General features: G+C 43.0%; 1 protein-coding gene across 3 annotated transcripts in view; it reads left to right on the top strand.

Moving 5' to 3' along the window:
- The window catches only part of DYM (dymeclin), a 290,990-nt gene that overhangs the window by 107,231 nt on the left and 162,358 nt on the right, over window positions 1-21,401 (top strand). For all 3 annotated transcript variants that reach the window (XM_040984988.1, XM_040984986.1, XM_040984989.1), the window contains 4 exons: window positions 4,134-4,312; window positions 8,203-8,328; window positions 11,723-11,836; window positions 13,420-13,514. In XM_040984988.1, coding sequence (XP_040840922.1) covers window positions 4,134-4,312; window positions 8,203-8,328; window positions 11,723-11,836; window positions 13,420-13,514 — 514 coding nt within the window. The remainder of the gene's footprint in view (window positions 1-4,133; window positions 4,313-8,202; window positions 8,329-11,722; window positions 11,837-13,419; window positions 13,515-21,401) is intronic.

Genomic DNA, 21,401 nt, shown 5'->3' with positions numbered 1-21,401 from the left:
CTTGACCTGGCTCACACCTGGTGATTGTGGGTGCTTGGAGAGTGAATCAGTGATAGAAGGTCTGTCTTCTTGTCTTTCTCTGTCACCCGGCTTTTTGAATAAACAAACAGCTCTATCTTTAATATATAAAGGAATATTGTTGTGGTAGGTGGATGACCAAGATGTTGCCCACACTAATGCAGTTAGGATGGGTGAGCAGTGCGGTTACTCTCTCTACCTGCAGTGACTGCTCTCTGCCCTGCTGGTCTCCTGACCCGTTCTGATGCACACTGCTCACAGACAGCAGATGAGTGTGCCACCTTGTTGTACCTGTACTGGTTCTGGTATTGTCACCTGGGAGCTGACTTGCTGTGATAGCGAAGTATTGGGACCAGATGATTTATAATAAACAGAGATTTAGACTAAGCTCCTGGCAAATTCAGCTTGTCTGCTTCTAAGGTGGCACCTTGAATGCTTCATACTTACTTTCTTGGCGGAAGGCTTGGGGGAGCAAAGAGGGGTGAGGGCTGTGTATGAAGTTCCTTTTATTTTTTATTTTTTATTTTATTTTTTTTTTTTTTAAGAATTCATATACTTCTTTTTTTTTTTTAAAGATTTATTTTTATTATTTTTTCATTGGAAAGGCGGATATACAGAGAGGAGAGACAGAGAGGAAGATCTTCCGTCCGATGATTCACTCCCCAAGTGAGCGCAACGGCCGATACTATGCCGGTCCGAAGCCAGGAGCCTCTTCCGGGTCTCCCACGTGGGTGCAGGTTCCCAAAGCGTTGGGCCGTCCTCGACTGCTTTCCCAGGCCACAGGCAGGGAGCTGGAAGGGAAGCGGGGCTGCCGGGATTAGAACCGGCGCCCATATGGGATCCCGGGCGTGCAAGGCGAGGACCTTTAACCACTTGCGCCACTGCGCCGGGCCCTGAAGTTCCTTTTAAAGGGCCTTAATCCCAGGCATGAGGGAGGAGCCCTCATGCCCCAGTTGCCTCATAAAACAATTGTGTTGTACACTAAATTTCCTGAATTTTGGAAGAGATGCAAGCATTCAAAGTTCAACACACAGCAATAGGATTCAGTAATACTCCGACGGATAAAAGAAAAAATGAAAACACAGTGTTTTTCACCTTTCAGCTATCATACTCTGTTTCCAGAGATAGTGTAGCTTAACCAGTCAAGAAATCAGATATTGAAGCTAAGCAGATCATGGCTTGTAACACCTCTGTCGCACCATGATGTGAGTCCGTTGACGGTTTGTTTAATCTCATTAAACCTCCTTGTATTTTGTTTGTGACATAGATATAATGCTGCCTTATAGTATTGATTCAAATACCAAGTAAAATAAGGCTTTTAAAGTTATTAGTTCAGAGTTTTCAGTATAGCAAGTATTTGTTATATGATTTCTACCATTTACAACCTCTGGTGCTGAAGCCAAATGTTAATATTTAAGCATGAACTTCCTTGGGATACTTACTTGGAATACTTTTTGGGGTACCACAAGAAAAGTGGCTCAAAATGTTGGCTTACAGGTTGGACTGGCCTGCGTTCCTATGTTGTTATCTGTAAGATGGGCATTATAGTCAATGTACAGGAATCAAATGAGTGCTTACATAGCATAGACTCAGGAAATCATTGCTGAATCTGGTATTGATACATAGAAGCCAATCTTGGTTTGACTCAGGACTAGTCTGGGAAATTTACTTAATTTCTCTTAAGGGTTTATTTCATCTTATATGAAACTTGTCTGAATAATGCTATGAAAGTTGTATAGATGAGCTGTCTTTCTCAAACAAGTGAATAATAAATGCACACAGAGTGGCCAGTGAGATGGCTGAGACATATCGCAGGTGAGCTGGTAACACGTGGATGCCCACACACACCACACATTTGTAGCCAGGTACAGTAAGTAGGTTTTGATAAATGTTATTTGCTTTCATTGTGAAGTAAAGCTTGGAGTGTCCAGAATGTTCTCCAGCCTTTGCAGATTCTGTAGTAGTGTCTGTTCATAGCACATGGCAACACTACTTTTGCTATCCCTTGTGAAAATAAAGTAATATAGAAAGATTATTATTATTTTAAGATTTATTTACTTACTTGAAAGTCAGAGTTATTGAGGTGAGGGAAATGGAAAAGAAAGAAAGAGAGCTTCTATCTGCTGATCTCCTCCTCAGGTGGCTGCAATATGCATGACTGGGCCAGGCCAAAGCCAGGAGCCAGGAGCCTTATCCCATCTCCCATGCAGGGAACAGGGGTCATTTTCCATTGCTTTTCCCAAACAAATCTTGATTTTTTCAAAAGCAGTTCATTTATTTGAAAGGCAGAGTTAAAGAGAAGCAGGGAAAGATAGTGAGAGAGAGAGAGAGAGATCTTTCATCTCTTAGTGAAGCACATCTTGATTCACTCCCCAGCTGGCTGCAATGGTTGGGAATAGGCTGAGTTGAACCTAGGAGCCAGAAGCTTCTAATGTCTCCCGTATGGGTGCAAAGGCCCATGTACTTAGGCCATCTTCTGTTGCTTTTCCTAGGGAATTATCAGGAGCTAGAGAAAGCAGAGTAGCCAGGACTCTTAGCTGGTGACCATGTGGTATGCCATCATTGTAGGAAGCTGCTTAACCCATGATACCACAAACTCTAAAATACCACTTCCTGGTGCTATCATGTTCTAGTGTTTTACTTGAAGAGGTGATGATTTTTTCTGGGTCACTGAACCCATCTTTATCTGCTGTTTATTTCCTACCCTACCATTGCTGACTTCAGTTTCAAGCTAAATGCAGTTAACTGTGGGCAGGGGGCTGTCAGGTCAGGGCTGTGTCAGTTCATGCTGTGGATGCTTGCCCAGCATGGGCTTGGTGTGCTTCCATTGGTTCTGGTGACCACTTGGGTGCAAACATGGTGCCTTGGCAGTTGTAGTGGATTAGCTTTAATTTTCCTTTCCACAAAAAAAAGCTACAGAGGTTGTCTTAGGTTGGTGTATCTGTCTGCCTGTTACAAAAGCTAATGCAGGGGCCCGGCGGCGTGGCCTAGCAGCTGAAGTCCTCGCCTTGAACGCGCCAGGATCCCATATGGGCGCCGGTTCTAATTTCGGCAGCTCCACTTCCCATCCAGCTCCCTGCTTGTGGCCTGGGAAAGCAATCGAGGACGGCCCAAGGCTTTGGGACCCTGCACCCATGTGGGTTACCAAGAAGATGTTCCTGGCTTCGGATGGCATAGCATTGGCTGTTGCGCTCACTTGGGGAGTGAATCATCGGATGAAAGATCTTCCTCTCTGTCTCTCCTCCTCTCTGTATAGCTGACTTTCCAATAAAATAAATAAATCTTTAAAAAAAAAAGCTAATGTGGGATTTGTACAGATTTCAATATTTTTTTTAAATACTAACTGAATAATTTGTTGCTCTAGCCATTGTCTTCAATAAATAGAAAAAAGTTAATTCATAAGTAGGTTGATTTGAACATTGGTGAGCACTTCAGCCATGATTTGGGAGAAAATCAGCCTGGCTTCAAGGCAATGTTTTCTTTCTCTAACCTTGACTTGTAGGAGGTTCTTTTGTTGTATGTGAACACTGTTCATTAGGGAAAAACTAGAGACAGATTTCCACTTAGGACTCATGGTCTCATGGTGGTTCATTTCCCTCTGGAAACAAAGCTTTGATATCCTGTTATGTTGTGTCTACTGAGGGGCCTTTGGCTAAACGTCATTGTTCTTTTCATTCAAGTTCATAGTCTCACAACAGATTAATTTCAGGCATCATAATAGGAAAATAGCAAGAGCTGGGACTGAAACCCAGGCACCTCAGTATGGGGTGTGGAATCCCAACCAGCATCTTTTTTTTTTTTTTAATTTATTTATTTTCCAGGGGTCTCCCACATGGGTGCAGATTCCCAAAGCTTTGAGCTGACCTTAACTGTTTTCCCAGGCCACAAGCAGGGAGCTGGAAGGGAAGCAGGGCCATTGGGATTAGAACCAGCGCCCATATGGGATCCTGGTGTGTTCAAGGCAAGGACTTTAACAACTATGCTATCGCGTCTGGCCCCCAACCAGCATCCTAACTGTAAGCCGTAGGTGGCCATGCTCCTTTACTCTGTGTAAACCACAGCTGTGAAGAACTGACGTGACAATGTTTCAATTTTGTGTTTGTGATTCATTTCAGATAACAGTCCCTTCCCCTCATCAATCCCACATGCTTTCCAGATCAATTTTAATAGCTTGTACACGGCTCTCTGTGAACAGCAGACGTCGGACCAAGCCACTCTCCTCTTGTATACCTTGCTCCACCAGAACAGTAATATTAGAACATATATGTTGGCACGCACAGACATGGAAAATCTTGTGAGTATTGTACGCATCATCCCATGTGTGTCGTATTTTGTGTTTTGAAGAATAGCTTATTTTTCCGAGATGGTAAGTATGTTTGTCACAAAGGTGACAGTCCAAAGACTGATAGGACATGTTCCCAGACACAGGCATAGGGAGCGGCTCACATGGAAGCAGTGACCTGCCAAGCCTTACTGGCCTTGTGGTCTGCATTCAGCCAGTCGAGTCCTCTAAGAGGCCTCCTTTGCAGTCCTCAAGGAGACCGTACTCACCCCCAACCCCCAAGTTCATGTGGCTGTTCCCAGTGGCAGCATATCCTAATGGGAGTCGTAGAAAGGAAACAGCTTCCCAAGTGTCCCATCCCTCCAACAGGCGTACACATCAGGGCTGCCCTGCCTCCATTCTTAGCATGCTGTATTTGTGTTAGCAGAGCTTTGCCAGGCATCACTGCCCTGCACTGTGTGTGTAAACTTGACTCCACAGCTTCTGCTTATAGAAAGAAAGTGGTATAAGCAGTGATCGACTTCCATTATAACCAGTGTGCATAGGGGATGAATCAACTATCCTCCCAAGGTGTTCATTTTCCTGTGTATAGACAGCTGTTTTCTGTTTCATTCTTGAAGCCATGGACATACCTGAAATAGCCAGCAGGTGGCTGACGCTGACTGTTCCCCTCTGTGGCAGGTTGAGAGCAGGATTCTCCAGATACCTGGCAGCCATTCCCCCCCACCCCATGAAATCATGTGTCAATGTAGAATAAATGTGAAATTTGTTCTGTAATTCACTGAGCACATTTTGTATCAAAGTGACACTGAGCACTGAATGTGCAGTAACAGAACCTGTCTCTGTACCAGCTGTTTGTGGAAGGCGTTGACTTTAGCAGTAAAGTGGCGTGTGTGTGTGTGTGTGTGTGGACTGCCCATATGGACAAAGCCTTGTAAAGAGAGGGCCTGTTCCTGGTGGATGGGGAAAAGCAGAAAGGCAGTTTGAATGTCATGGGCAGCTCTGACCATGACCAGAAAGGCTGTGACATCCCTGTTTTAGAAAGGTCTGTTTTTGCCTTTTTTTGTTTTTTTTGGTAATAAATATTTGTTGAGGTTATAATTAGAAAATATGTTATTGGTAGCAAATGGCACAGTGCTGCTAGGATTTTGTTAACAGTTTTCTATAACTTCTGAGGCAAGGTTTGGTAATTTTTTTTTTTTTTTGAGATTTATTTGAAAGGAAGAATTGGAGAGAAAGAGAGGGAAGGAACTCTTGCATCTGCTGCTTCACTCCTCACATGGTTACAACAGCCAGGGTGGGACCAGGAGCTAGGAGCTTTTTCTTGGTCTCCCACATGGGCACAGGGCCATTCTTTGCTATTTTCCCAGGCACATTAGCAGGGAGCTGGAACGGAAGTGCAGCCACTGGGACTCCAGCCTCTCAGGCAGTCGCTTCACTCACCACGCTATAACACCAGCCCTGCTGTAGTGTTTCCAAGAGTACCTGAACTAGTAGGCCAGAAGCAGACCTCCCTCCCTTCCTTGTCAGATTCTGACTGACCTGGGTCTTTTCTGTTGTTCTGACTCATTGCTGTTTGACTTGTTTTTAGCTCAAGACTATTCATTAATCTGTTATAACTTCTGGTGGTGTGCCTTTAATGGGTGGCTATTAGCATATAATAATAGTCTCTTATAATCATCAAGTCTTTCCTTGAGCAGTCCAGCCCACTTCTTGGGCCATACCCCACGGGAAGGGGCCCTCTTCATGACAAGCCATCACAGCCAAGGCAGAGGAGGGCACCCTGTAAGGGAGTGGGTGCTGAGGACTGAGGAATCGCCACATCAGCGTGGTGTGGCCTCAGCCTCCAGAGTCAGGGCGTCAGGAGTTCGTCGCCATTTGGATTTGCTTGAGTGACTCAGTTAAACACAGACTTGGCTGTTTCCCTTAGGCTGCCCCAGTCTCCTGCCCTCGGATCAGGCCTTGACCCTACACAAATACTACAGACACACAGTGCATGTTTTCTTGATATCCTTCCTGACTTAAATTTTCACTGAAGATATGCTTAGAAAATGTGATTAATATTTACAGTGACATGAACCCTGTGGTTTTTCATGATTATCAAAAGCAGTTCTGTTAGGTTCTTCTAAAAAGATTTATTCTTTTATTTGAAAGGTTTGGTGATAGAGGGATGAGAGAGAGAGATCTTCCATCTGCTGGTTCATTTCTTAAATGTCCATAACAACTGGGACTGAGCCAAACTGAAGCCAGGAGCCAGAAACTCCAAATGCTTGACAGGAACCCAAATATTGGTTAATCTTTTGATGCTTCCGCAGACACATTAGCTGTTAGTTAGGAACTTCCTGGGCGTGGCCCATCAGTCTTTTTGATCCCTGTGCTGCCCTTGACATCTCCCACCTCTGTGTTTAAACTGTCAAGCCTTAGGTCTTAATGCTGATTGCTGTAACAGAAGTACTATAGATGCTAGAACCGCAGAAATTTCTTTCTCACTGTTTTTGAGGGTTGGAACTCCAAAATAGTAGTGCTGGCCAGTTTTGCATCTGTGAGGGTCTACCTTGGGGTGAGCAGGTTGCTCTGCTTGCTGCGCCCTCCCAGTGCCAAAAGGGAGGAAGCCAGCGCTCCTTTGTCTCTGGTTACGTGGGCTTGAATGTCATAAATACTTTTGGAAACCACTGATTTGGAGCCTGGTGTGGTAGCCTAGTGTCTAAAGTCCTCCCCTTGCACATGCCAGGATTCTATATTGGCACTGGCTCGTATCCCAGCTGCTCTACTTCCTTCCAGCTCCCTGCTCGTGGCCTGGGAAAGTAGTCGAGGATAGCCCAAAGCCTTGGGTCCCTGCAGGAAGAAACTTCTAGCTCCTGGTTTTGGATCAGCTCGTCTCTGACCATTGCAGCCACTTGGGGAATGAACCAGTGGGTGGAAGATCTTTCTCTCTGTCTCTCCTTCTCTCTGTAAATCTGCCTTTCAAAGAAAAGTAAATAAAAATAAATAAATAAATAAATAAACAAACAAACAAAATTTTAAAAAGAAACCAATGACCTAAATTAGTGAAGAATGGAGAGTGTACAAATTGAAGTTGTTGAAGTAATGATTTGAAATAAAATAAGTTGGTCTTTATGGATTCACTGAAGAAGGTATTTCAACATCCATGTTCAGAATACACAGCTTCAGGGGCGAGGATTTGGTGCAACGGTTAAGATGCTCAGATCTTGTGTTGGAGCTTGGGGGTTCAGGTCCTGCTTCCAGCTTCGTGCTATTGCATGTCCTTAGGCCCTGCCACCCAGTATTGGAGACCCAGCTTCAGGTGTGAATTCCAGGGTCCAGACTTTGGTTAGACCCAACCCATACTATTGAGGCTTTTTGAGGAAAGAACCAACAGATGGAAAATCTCTGTCTCTTTGGCTTTCTAGATAGATAGATAAAGCCACATACCTTGAGTAATAGTCTTATTTATTACATGCTTATTCGAGATTTACTTCTAATTTATTAGCATTCAAGTGATACTCAGAACATGTTTTAAATGTTCTTTAATTTTGGATCTACTCTGCCCTCTCCCTGCTTTATTAATTGAGGGAAGTGATGTTACCTGTTAAACATTTCCTGCCTAAGCCTACCATGGTCTTTGTGTTGGATGATCCTTCAGAGACAACATGGTTAGCAGTTTTCTCTCCTGGGGTCTTTTAACTACACATCTGGAAGTATATTCCATCAGAATAGTGTGTGTGTGTGTGTGTGTGTGTGTGTGTGTGTGTGTGTGTGTGTGTGTGCGTGCGTGTGTTTTCTATAAAGAAAATTGTAACTACAACATTAAAACAGAAGGTACAAAAGAAAAGTCCTAAAGTCTGAAACGTTTGGGTTTACACTAAACTACCGAAATCTGAATTGCAATTTTTACTCCTTAGGTTTTGCCAATTCTTGAGATTTTGTATCATGTCGAAGAGAGAAATTCACACCATGTGTACATGGCCCTTATCATACTGCTGATCCTCACAGAGGATGATGGCTTCAATCGCTCCATCCATGAAGTGGTAAGTTACCATGGCCCAAGGAGGGCAGCCATGTGGAGCTGCCGTGCCCTTCTGGCAGAATCCCTGTGGACTCAGCATTCCGTTGTTTTTTCCTCCTGGAAGATGTTTGTGAGGACCTGGATTAGAAATACTATAAAGTAGTGTTTCTTAAAATTTGCTGCTAGCCGGTTAAAAACTCTCTTGAAATGGTTCCTTAGTAATAGATGCATATGCTTTTGTGACTGGCAGACTCATTTGTCCTCTCCATTTCATTTCCATTTTGTTGTTGTTGTGGCAGAAATTGTCAAGAAAATGTTTGTTCCTTGCATACAGAACAAGAAAAGCAAGAAGGAAATAGGGGAGAGGACTGAGAGACTCTTGGATGGTTTTGAAAAAGAATGTAGCCTGATTTAAGTCTTAAGTTTTGGTCCTGTTGGAGAGTTTCAGTACCAAACTGGTTTTATTTTTCCACTCTGACATTTTCTTCCTGTCAAAGTAATACGTATATCTAGTTCTTAAACTTGCCTAGGATTTGTGATTTAATGAAGTACTTGTAAATGAGCATTCCTCTGATTCCTTTTTTTTCTATGACAGTTGCTTTCAGCACCATCTGTGTTTCTAGATAGTGTGTGTACATTGTTGTTTCCTGATGTTTTCTGATGTGGTTGTTCGCAGTTTTCCTAGGATGGCAGTGTGTCCCTTGTCAGTCCCCAGAGCATTGGCCTGCATGTATACTGTCCCCTTTTTCCCTCTCACCAGCTTTTTCATGTTAGGATCATCTAAACTATTATTATTTTCATTTTCTTAAAATATGTTTAGTTGAAAGGCATCATTACAGAGAAATAGAGAGAGCTCCCATCTCCTGACTCACTCCTTTTATGGCTGTAGTGGCCAGAGTTGGACCAGACTAAAGCCAGCAGCCTGGGGCTCCAACCAGGTCTCCCTGCGAGTGGCAGGGGCCCAAGCTCTTGGGCCTTGCTGCACTGTCTTCCCAGGCACATTAGCGGAAAGCTGAGCCAGAAGTGGAGCAATTGAGAATTGATCTGGTGCCTGAGGGTATCATAGGTACCATCTAATGGTGCAGGAAAATTGTATTTTTTGCACTTATCTATCTCATGAATTCTGTTGGTTTTTAAAAATGTACATACTACACACTAAACCCCAAATACACCAAGAGAACTGACAGTCTTCTCAAAATATATTCTGACTTGGTTGGCTTTCTTCCTGGGATCCTGTCATGGCCACAGTGTAGGCTTTCCTTGTGCTGCTTGGCCCTGACTAATGAGCTCGTCTGTGGGGGACGTGCCAAGCAGGCTGTTGGCTGCCGAGTGCGGCTGGGGCTCGCCCCACGTTCCTTGCTCCGCACAGGCCCGTTCGCTGGCTCTTTTCTTTTGGGTAGATTGGTTCTCAGATTTTCTCCTCATGGATAGCAGTAGGAGGCTGGGCGTGCTTTCTTCATAGGCTACGCATGGTCCTTTTTTTTTTTTCCCGTTTTGATGAGGGCTTGAAAATGGAACATCACTCTTAGTGATCCACTGAAACCTTTTTCTTGCTGTCTGTGTAAGGTAGCCATAATTTTAACTAGGATTTAAGGAATCTTGACCATTGTAAAAAGAGATTAAAATATAGACTTTTCCTTTAAGAATGGTTTAGATATATTAAAGAGATATATAACGTGCTGACTTTATTTTCCTTGTGAATACTGGTCATCTTGTTTACATTTTTGAAGTGCCTCAGTGTTGTCTTCCATCGGCTTCTTTCACTCAGCATGGGGTTGGTGAGATTCAGCTGTGCTAGTGCATCAGCCGTCACATGCTGTTCTGTTGTGTGATTCTGTCACTGTGTATTTATCCATACTTTTGTTGGCAAACTCATTTCTAATCTTTTGCTGTCTGTAATAATGTTTCTGTGTACATTTTAGAAAGTGTTTTGGTGGACGTTTGCACTCTTTTCCCTCGGGTCCTTAGCTAGAAGTAAGTGTGTGTGTATATCCTGCAAATCAACAGCCTCACTCCCAGGCTGGCACTGCTCCTCAGTACTCACCACTGATTTGTTCAAGACCCGGAGAAGCTTCAGACATGCCAAGTGGAACAAACAGAGGACTGGCTACACGTGGAGAGTCAGAGAAGGAATGAAAATGGGGAGCATGCACAATGGGGACTCATTTAGATTTGTGAGATTTTGTTTGCTTCAAGAGCAGTCAAAACAAAGCAAAACAAAAAGGAACCACAGGAGGAAATTTTGAAACAAATCACATAATAATGTTAGCATTTGAGGAAATTAATGGGTTTTAAACTTTTTTCTTAAGAGAAAGAAAGGGAGACAAATATCTATCTGCTGGTTAACTACCTGATGACCACAAAGACCAGGGCTGGGCCAGACCAAAGCCAGAGCCAAGAGCTAGGAACCAGGTGTTTCATTTGGGTATCCCACGTGGGGCTCAAGCACTTGGGCCATCTTCTGCTGCTTTCTAGGCATTTAGCAGGGAGCTGAATCTGAAGTGGAGCAGCTGGAACATTTCAAATTCAGCTATTTAAACACTTGTTTTTCTCCAGGATCCAGTTTCATAGCCCATACCATATTTTCATTCATTTCTTTCCATATATAATAATAATAAAGGATGAAATTAAAATGTACCAAATTTTTCTACATGGAATCAGTAGCTATGAACCTAATTGGCTGTAAAATATTGTTACCTCATTTTGAAAAGCCTTGTTTATTTGTGAGACAGAGAGAGAGAGAGATGGCCAAGTAGAGGCGTCTCCCCTCCTCTGGTTCACCCCCTACATGCTCCGAGAGGCAGGACTGGGAGGACTGAATCCAGGAGCCAGCAGCGCATTCAGCCTTAGCAGGAAGCTGGTCATGGCCTGGAACTGGGTACGCTCCCAGTTTGATTATGCCAAAAGGAAGCTGTGAAGTCCTCCTTTAAGTGAATTGGTGAAAGTTTTAGATTTAATAGGCAAAGCAAAATCAGGCAGTATAAGTTGTTAGAGTACTAGTGTCCACTCTGGTCTCGGACCACACTGCAAGGGAGAAGGGTGGGGACTGTCCTTGGCTCTGCAGAGACACCTGGAGCTGCTGCTTTGCAGTTGCAGGCTGCTGAGCTCTGATCGGTTTCTGGCACTCTCATCTCAATCACCACATCTCTCCCAGATAATCCACTTTTGTGTGCTAATTGTATTCCTCTTTTCCAGACTGGGTTTTTTTTTTTTTTTCCTATTTAAATGGGAAGGAGGAAAGAAAAGTGAACTCATGAACACAGATTGCTTACTGGAACTTAGATTCTCACAATTCACTTTTACTGCTTAACTCTCTTACAGAGAAAGCGTTGTCATAATGAAAATTATGCCCCTGGAATGATTCCTTTTTTTCTTAAAGCAGTCATTTTCATTTAAATTTTTTTTCCACTTTACAGATATTAAAAAATATTACTTGGTATTCAGAACGGGCTTTAACTGAGATTTCACTGGGGAGTCTCCTGATATTGGTGGTAATAAGAACCATTCAGTACAACATGACGAGGACAAGGGTAAGTATTACGCAGCTATTTTTCTATCTTTGCACATGCAGCACAATTAAGACCACACTTGAAAGTGATCCTTGTTTTCAGAGTGCTGAAATTCTCTGAAATACTGTAGAAAAATACAGATCAGCAAAATATGGTCATTGTATTATGTGAGCATAAAATAATTTTTAACTTGTAATCTTTAATAATTGGATGATCCGTTACTTTGCATGAAATAGAAACCAAGCCATGCGGTACGTTTAGAGAGAAACTATTCTCCATTTTTGCTGGACTTGTAACAGTGACTTTTTTTTTAAAGTGAGAGTTACAGAGAGACAAAAGGTAGAGGAGGGAGACAGACAGACAGACAGACAGACAGACAGACAGACATCGACATCGTTGGTACTCTGGTTCATTCTTCTCCGTGGCTGCAGTAGCAGGGACTGGGCCAGGTAGAAGCAAGGGGCCAGGAACTTCATCCCTGTCTCCCCTGGGCCATCTTCTACCACTGGATTAAAAGGAGCAACTGAGACGGGAGTCAGCACCTGTATGGGATGTTGGCATCTCAGGTGGTGGCTTTACACACAGCACTGCACCATACGCTTTTTAAGATTTATTTTCATTTGAAAAACAGAGTCACAGGGAGAAAAGGAGGAACAGAAATAATCTTTCACCCTCTAATTCACTCTCCATATGGCTGTAGTGACTGGAACTGTGCCAGTCCTGTCCAAAGCCAGGATCCAGGATCCTCCTCTGGGTCTCCCATGTGGTGCAGGGGTCCAAGAACTTGACCTCTCCTCCACTGCCTTAAGCACTGGCCCCTTCTAGCAATGGCCTTTGCAAAGCTCAGGCAACAAAGCATAGTAACATATGAGCACAGCAAAGTATGAATTCAAATGGGGAAGAAAAGTATAAGACAGAGTATGAAGACTAAAAATAATTCCTACTGGATTCTAAGTGTAGTTCCTGGAAGCCAGTTTCCATTCTGATCAGTAGAATCACATTGCAGAGAGAAGCACTGTATGGAATTCGTAGCTCCACAGAAATAATCACTTACTTCCCTGTGTGGTACATATCTGTATTTTTATCTGGAATTCTACGAGCCAAGATGTGTTTTAGATAAAATGGAGGATTTTTTCAATTTTTGAAAGTTAGTTATAGTAAATGAGGATACTTCCAATAGTTCATGGAAAAAAATGGAATTGAAAGATGTTTGTCTTGTTGCAAAAAACTGTGAAAACTGTGCCTAGTTTTTCAGTAGTGTGCCTTTTTCCATAAGCTTTCAGAAGGCCTCTTGCCTGTGTGTTGCCATCAGTGGCTTAAGCAGCCCATAATAAGTGAACATGACTGTTTCTGTAGCAAAGTAGTCCAGTATTTACTACCATGAATAACATTAGAATTATTTGTGTCAGGTGTTGCTTCTCTGACGAGTCAAGCAAAACCTCTGAATTGTTAGCCCTTACACGTTTGAGAATTAGAGAAAAGAAAAAAAATTGGTGGACTTGGGTTTTTTAGAATCAGTCACAATTGAGTTCCCATTTGCTTCAAGTTAGCCATGCAAACAGTCCAGACTTGCTGTCAGTTTCACACGTGCTGTTTTCTGACAGGACAAGTACCTGCACACCAACTGTCTGGCAGCGCTAGCGAACATGTCGGCGCAGTTCCGTGCTCTCCACCAGTATGCCGCCCAGAGGATCATCAGGTAAGCCTGGGCTGCCCGTGGAAGTGTGGTTTCCACCCTCAGCCAGATCTGAGGTGGGGATGCCATGGGCGGCCCCCTTTAGGTGTCGTCTCTGAGAAACACTGCATTTTCCTGTTTATTTTTTAATACCTTCTCATTCGATTGAAAATGCTTTATTCTGGTTTTTTAACCTTTTTGATCAAAGTTAGTTTATTTACTTTCAATATTTTGATAACATTCAGTAAGTATAGTGTGTTCACTTTTCATAGGGAGGAACAACTACATTTCTTAGTAACACAAAAAGTATCTTAGCATATTGCCTGAGTATCTTGTACTGTTACACCCACTGCATTTTTGAGGAGCAGTTTACCCTTGCATTGGTTTGCTTCTGCTGCTAGAACAAATTGCTGCAAAGTAGGGGCTTAAGGCACCACGGACCCCCTACTCAGCACTGGATGCAAGTCCGTTTCTGTGAGCTTGTGTGCCTTCCCAGAGACCGGAAAGCATGATGGGTCCCCCTGATCACCTCTTCGTGCTGGTGGAGGCGGCCTCACTGCTCAGTTCCTGGCCCTTTGCCTGCTGTAAGAGCCAGCCGCAGCTGCTTGTTGATTCCTCATCACTCTGGCCTCCTCTTGAGGTTCCCTGTCGCACTCGGGGGAGCCTTGCAATTGCCTTGGTGCCACCTGATTAATCCGAGGTGATCTCTCTCTCCCCAGATCCTTGACAGAATTACAACTCCAAACACCATGTGGTTCAGTTCAGGGACTGGAGAGACATTTGCAGGGGAGCCGTCACTCTGTGTGCAGTGAGAACACTTATCGCCAGAAACCCCCGGTTCCTCCCCACGATTTTTCAAGGATGTGATCTTGAAGTGTAGGAAGCTCATTTAACCAACCTGGAATGAATATTGTTTGCAGGAATGTTTGTCTTTGTTAGAGTGCTTGACATTGTCTTAGCAGCTGGCAGATAGAGCATTTCTTATATGAGTTAATGGAGTCATACGACTTTAATTCTTGCTTTTAGGCAATGAAGTTTTTACCAGTAGTTTTTATTTTCCCATTACTGGTGGTCATCGCAGCTCCATGTCCCTTGTAAACTGATCACTCCTTCTGCCCATTGGCAAACTCCTTGTCAATCAAAGTCATTTTAAACAGTTACTAAAAATTGGCTTAAATCACTGTTTATTGATCTCCAGAATTTAGTGGGAACATTTTTTTTTAAATACCATTTAGTATTTTATTAGAAAGGCGGAGTTACAGAGGGGAAGAGGCAGAGAGAGCTTCTATTCACTAGTTCACACTCCTCTTCCCTATCTTTATACATATAAGCCTACAACTTTACTTACTGCCCATTTGTATGCCAGAAACCATTCAAATCTTAATCTGTAATCCAGATCCTCTCCTCCTTCTTCACCATCCCAGCAAAAGGTACCACACGGTGAGTAGGAGCACACTCTGGAGCCCAGTTGCCAAGGTATGGGATCCTTGCTCCCAAACTTACTGGCTCAGGGAAGCCACTCAGCTTCTCTCTACAGCATTTTCCCTTCTGTAAGGTGAGGAATAGCAGTCAGGCTCCCCAAGGATTGTGGAAAGGAATGAGTTGTACCTGTTAAAGGTGTGCTGTGTGTTAGGTGGCTGGGCAGCAACTCCCCTGGGCGTCAGCTCCTGGCTATCCCACACTTAATGCAGCCTTTCTGTGCTCAAAGTAAATGTTCTTTTTAAAGTGGCTCTTCCTTTTCAATTGCCTATGCTAGGTTATGACCCCTACCTAGCCCCCTAAATCTGTGAGGCATTCTAAACGCATCTGCCTTTGCTATGAATCCTCCATCTTGTTGGGTGGTGACTTCTGCCTGTCTGCCGCCATGCTATCCCCTTTCCTATCCCTGTTGCTGTTGCCTTGGTGCCACACCCATCATCTTCACCCTAACTGTATCTTTGCCCTTCCCTGTGCTCCCTCCACTCTGCCTCCTCCACTGGAAAAGCAAACCTGACTGTTTGGCTTCCTTTGCTCAAAACCAGGGCCAGACTGCCTGTTACCAGCAGGATAGATTTCGACCTGCTTAGGAAACTGTGGCTATCTGACAGTATTTGGAGTTGTTTGTTTTGGTTGCCACTGGTGAGGAGGTTGCTGCTGACCTCTAGTGGGAAGAGCCCAGAGGTATGGAGATGCTGAAGCCCCTGCATGGCCCTGCACTGCTCCCACTGGGCTGGGCCCCTGCCCTGGGCTCCGTGCTTAGATCCTGCCCCTTGCTCGTAACCTCTGATTTCTCTGTGACCAGTCACTCACTGCTCCAGCTTTGCTGATTTGTTCCCCTTTCCCACTCTCATAGCCACAGTCATATATCATCTGGACCAGTGGCATTGAGAACCAGAGCCTGGGGTAGCCCGCTGCCCCTATAGGCCTTTCTTTTGCAGCCACCTGCTCATGCCTCGCTTTGTGTTGAACCTGCATGGGCTTACCCAGTTTCTCCAGGTCCCCTATGCTGCACTAAATACTCTTTGGTTCCTGGGCCTTTTTGCTTTGGATCCAGCTGCTAATAGCCAGCCTGATTATGCTTTATATCTTCCTAGCAGCTCAGGAATCACAGGCTGTTTTTGAGGCCTGTAAGGGCAGAGCTGTGGGATGGAAATTCTGGCTGTAGCTCTCTGGCTTCCCTTGAGAGTGGGTATGAGTGACACAACTGCAGTCTGGATCTGTTGGGTGTAGGTGCTTAACACATGCTGCTCTGGCCTGAAGTTGAAACTGCCTCTGGTTGCATTTTACCAATATCTGCTGCTGTGTGTAGCCAGAGAAGTAAGTTGGCACTGTTGCTGATATCTGTGTGATGCTTTAGATAATGCAGCGAGTTACTGAAAGGCTTTAGGTTTTACAGATTTTGTGAAAATAAATTGATGTTCAAACTTAGATTGGGTTTCAAGTAAAACCTTTTCAAGAGTAGTGCATGTAAATCTAGATAAATCCGATCATTAATTTAAGAATTTAGGGATCTTAAAAAAGATTTGTTTATTTTTATTAGAAAGGCATATTTATGGAGAGAAGGAGATACAGAAAGAAAGATCTCCCATCCGTTGGTTCCCCCCCAAATGACTGAGCCAGTCTGAAGCCAGGAGCCAGGAGCTTCTTCTGGATCTCCCATGTGGTGCAGGGTCCCAAGACCTTCGGCCACTTTCAACTGCTTTCCAAGGCCACAAGTCGGAAGCTGGATGAAAAATGGACCAGCCTTAACATGAACCGGTGTCTGTACAGGATCCCGGTGTGTGCACTGAGCCATCGCGCTGGGTCCAAGAATAGTGATTCTTAAGTCTATGACTTATTCTTTAACATTTTCTTACAGTTATCAGCCCCCTTGGCAGTGAGCTCATATGCTGACGAGCTTCCTGCTGTGCCACCTCTCTCTGGTCTCAGGCTGGCATTTTGCTGAAGTGTCTTTTCCTGTCCTGCACATGAATGCTACACATTTTAGTCACCAACATTTTTGGAAAGACTACAAAAACATATTGCTTATTTAATTTGGGGCAGTTAACTCCTATGTTTTGTATATATGTGCACATAAACCTTTCAGATCTCTCATTCCCATGGAATCAAAGAACAATAGACAATTTGTTTTTAGTAGACTCTAGTATTAGCTTATACTGTCATGTTTCTTCACTCTATCCCATTTAAGTTAAGTTTTTAATGGGTTGATTTTTTTTTATTCCTGATCCAAACAGTGAACTAAGAACCTAAAAAAGAAATATAATTAAGAATTTTTTTTTCGTTTTTACTTGACAGGCAGAAAGAAAAAAGACAGAAATCATCTAGCTAGCTCTCTAAATGCTCACAATATCCAGGGCTGAGGCAGGTCAAAGTCAGATGCTGAGAACTGAGTCTGTGTCTCCCACAGGGATGTCAGGGACCCAAATATTTGAGCAATCATCTGCTGCCTCCCAGGGTGTGTATCAGAAGGAAACTGGAATCTAGAGTCCAAGTACTCTGGGATGGGATATGGGTGCCCCACGAGGCATCTTACTGTGGCACCAAGTGCCCATTGCCAAAGGGAATAATTAATAAATATATCAGCTTATTGGTTAGGATAAATTTGTTTTAGTTGGCCTTCTTTTGATAACCTTGAAGGCCAGAACAAGTCTGGCTTCTTAAGTGGTTGAGGGTGTTGGCTCTACAGCTGGTAGAAGACTGGCCTGAGTGTCCAGGCCAGGAGTCCATGCTGTTGTATACACTGTCAAAACCACGCTGGCAAAATGTCCCTTCTATTAAGGAGCTCTTACCTGCCTGGGATGGTGGATGCACACTCCTGCAGCACTCTCAGAGGATGTGCTGTGGCCACGGGCTGTCCAGCCCTTGCTTGTCCCACTGCTCCTTCAGTCATCTTTTACTATGGCTAATCCCAGAAGCCACGGGGCAACTGCAGCAAGAGCTTTTTAGAAACCTCGTTAACATTGCTTGAACCTTCTACAGGTGTGCTCAGGCACGACTGTACCAGGTAGGAGGCAAATGTGGGAAAGAGGACAAGGTGTGTGTCTCTTACATGTCATCCTTAATGTTAAAAGTATTTTTAATTCAATGAATTGAGCCGCTCTTGTATGCCTGCCATTGCTGTGAAGTCTTCTTTAAATAGACATCTCTGGATGTTTTCATTTGAGACTCCTGCCACTCATTGTATCTGGAATTGTTAGTTATGGTTGGTTTCACTATTAATAACTTTGAATTCAGCTTCCCACTCCCGTTATGACCTGATATTCCTGCAGTCAGGATTAAGAGTTCAGTTCTGTTTACAAAATCTTAGTTAACTTTTGTTTTCTTTCAATTCAGATATGATGCTTACTTCATGTGAGTGTTATGAAAGTTACTAATGACTTATAAAATCTTTTGCATCTTTGCTTTTCTCTATGATAGTACTGCAACATTTTTGCAATATTTTAAATCCAAAAATCTGGACAACAGCCCTGTCAAAGAATTTCTTGATCTCTTTTAAAATTCCCGGATTCTGAATCTCTGCCCAAGAGACCTTCTGACTGCCTGCGTTTCTCTAAAGGGAGAAAATTGATGATCTGATTGAATGTCTAATATCTTTTTAACAATCATGTGTTTTACTTTAGATTGGTAGGGGATCTGATTAATGGCTTTTCAGTGTATTTTTTTTTAAGTGATTTTCCTTTTTAAAAGAATTAACTTGTTCCTGCCCAAGGCTTATCTTTTAAAGAAGTTTCAAACCAGTTTCTTCATTGCTTTGTTTTTTGTTGATTACTGATTAATCCAGGCATAGCATTCCAGAGAGGAAGGAGGAATATTTGCCTTAAAATCCTGGCTTCCTGCACTTCCGGTAGGCATTGGTCCTGTGAAGGCAGCTAAGTTTTTCGGGGAAGTCTGAGTGTTTGCTTTTTAGTTCAGTCCTATCTTAACAAGTCACACAGAGAACATTCAGACAGTTCCCAGTGGAAAATTTCTAAGTTTCCGAATGAAGGTTTCTAGCTATTCAAAGGATTACTACCGTTACACAACAGGGTATCTTGGCAGACTTGATGGGACATATGAAAACTTCATAATTGATTTAATTTCGGTTTAGACTGCTGGCACATTCAAAATGTCAGCTTTTTAAGAAGCATATCATACATTTATTGGAATTTTGATTTCTTACAAGACCTTTGTGGACAAAATTGCCATGTGGGAAATTAAACATTAAAATAACTTGCATAGAGCTTTCTGGAATGTCACTGTCACATTGTAGACGTAGCTTAGCCATGAATCATTAAACCTCCATTTCTGTCAACTACTGTATAGAATCAAATTTTTTTACCCTGTCTTTATGCTGACAGGTTAATCCACTACACTTTTATGGATGTTTGCATAGGAAACTCTTGGGTCAAAGACAAGTTATTACTGTTGTTTTATTTTATATATATTTATAAATTATTGTGGCAGTAGCAGGAGCCAGTGTATCAACATTTTCTTGTGTGGTGCCCCATGTCCACAGAGTGACACAACAAGGGCCCAGATGACACTGGCAGATGAGGTGGGTTGTATTTCAGGAATCCAGACTCAGGAAACCTTTTGTAATGGATTTAAAGCCAACCTGCTTACCCATAGCTTTAAATGGAGCATCAAACTGCCCTGCATGGAGGGACAGGCATTGTTCCTGTCTGCTCTGGCTGCTCACTCTGCAGCCCCCCCCCATGAAAAGACGGTGCAGAGGTGCAAAGCTGTTCACATTTCTGTTTTGAAGACATGTAGAAACAGGAGAAAGCCGTGGAGAGTTGTCTCCCACAATCCTTACCTGTTGACGAATTTCTGCTGCCTGCTGGAAAAGCTTGTTGCTGTTTTCTTTTGGGCAGCTAGTTGAGACCATCCTCAGCTGCATCTCTGACCTGCTCATGCATTGGATTTTTGTGTCTTAGAGGAAGTAGTGAAGTACTGAATGCCTCATTAGTCTCCGCCATGCACCTGTGTTGGGATAATCTCCAGCTCAGGTCCCTGTGTCACCAGCTCAACCCTTACACCCTTGTTTCTGAGTGGCTTTCGCAGACCCAAAATATCTTTGGTAAAATTACTGGGTAAAATATCTTTGGTAAAATTTTATTGTATCATAAAATTACAAGTTTTTATAAAGCTGTGGAAATCAGCCGAGAAACATTTACATGGGGACATATTGAAATGAAGAGTTATTATGTGATGTGTTCATGTGACACTAGTGCAGAAGCAGATGTAGATGGCAGGACATGATAGCTCCTAGCCGTGTATTCCTCCCAGAACAGGAGAGAAAGGAGTGTGTGCTCCCTTCATAATGATGATACCTGACATATTGTAAAATGGTAAGGTCAGATAAGCAAAGTAACCTGAAGCATTTTTCTCCCTGATATATTCCATGTTCCGTGGCTATGTAGGAAGCATCTTTTTCCAAAGAAGCACACATTGTGTTAAAAAGACAAACGAAAGTAAGCAAAAATGTAGAGAGACTTAAAATGACTGATGTGTCCAGGTGGAATACTGAATCACATGTCCCAGAGACCCGATAAGTAAGGGAAAAGGAAATGCTTTATAGACGAGAGAAGAGGGTAGTTGGGAAGAGTAGCTCTAAAACGGTTTCTGTTCCCATCAGAAACATGGTGAATTTTTCTCATTTGCCAATTTATTTAATATGTCTTAAAACACGGGCAGGGTCCTCCCAGAGCTGCTGAGAAAAGTAAATGAGTTGGAGTCAAGTACTTACAAGAGTGTGTGTTAAGTAATAATCACCCAGTGTTTCTCAAAGAAGGAAAAACAGAAGCTTCCTTGTTAAAGGATACACAGCTCCGTGTCTTATCCGTGATCACCCCATGGGTATTTGTACAACTAATGAAGTTCTGATCCTGTAACTGGATTAATGTAAATGATTAAAATCTGTTGGCTTTAGATGAAGAGGAGGCAGGCAGTATGCCATATAGACTTTTATCTCACATAGCTGCTTGCATACACTGCATACTGGCTCTCTGCAGTATGTTATTTGTGTTATCTAATATATGAGTTTGATATTTCCATTTCACGATGAACACACTAAATCTCCAAGGTAGCTTATAAACAAAGTGGCAATGCTAGAACAAACCTGCATTTATGTTCCATCCCATAATATTGGTTTTTTTTCTTAAATGTTTCTATAATTTTCCATGATACAATTTTGTAGATATAAATATAAAGACTCCCCCCTTTTGCTCCCCTTTCTCTCTCCCTATTTTCCCCCTGTGTTGTACAGTTAGTATAGTCTTTTGCTAAAAGTTACAAATTTGACCTTGTGCTATTTAAGTACATCATGGAATTGTAGGTGTATAAGCAAAAGTGGAAAATCTAGTATGCTGTTGTCAAAGTATACTTCACTGGGTCTTGCCTATTTATTCGGGAGTAGAGATGCCTACTACAGCGTATTTTCACCTCCCAGTA

The sequence above is a fragment of the Ochotona curzoniae genome, unplaced genomic scaffold, assembly GCF_017591425.1.
Source record: "Ochotona curzoniae isolate NIBS_2020 unplaced genomic scaffold, NIBS_Ocur_1.0 contig_43, whole genome shotgun sequence".
NCBI classification, from domain to species: domain Eukaryota; kingdom Metazoa; phylum Chordata; class Mammalia; order Lagomorpha; family Ochotonidae; genus Ochotona; species Ochotona curzoniae.
The sequence above is the reverse complement of the archived record's forward strand: the minus strand, read 5'-3'. Positions and strand labels throughout refer to the sequence as shown.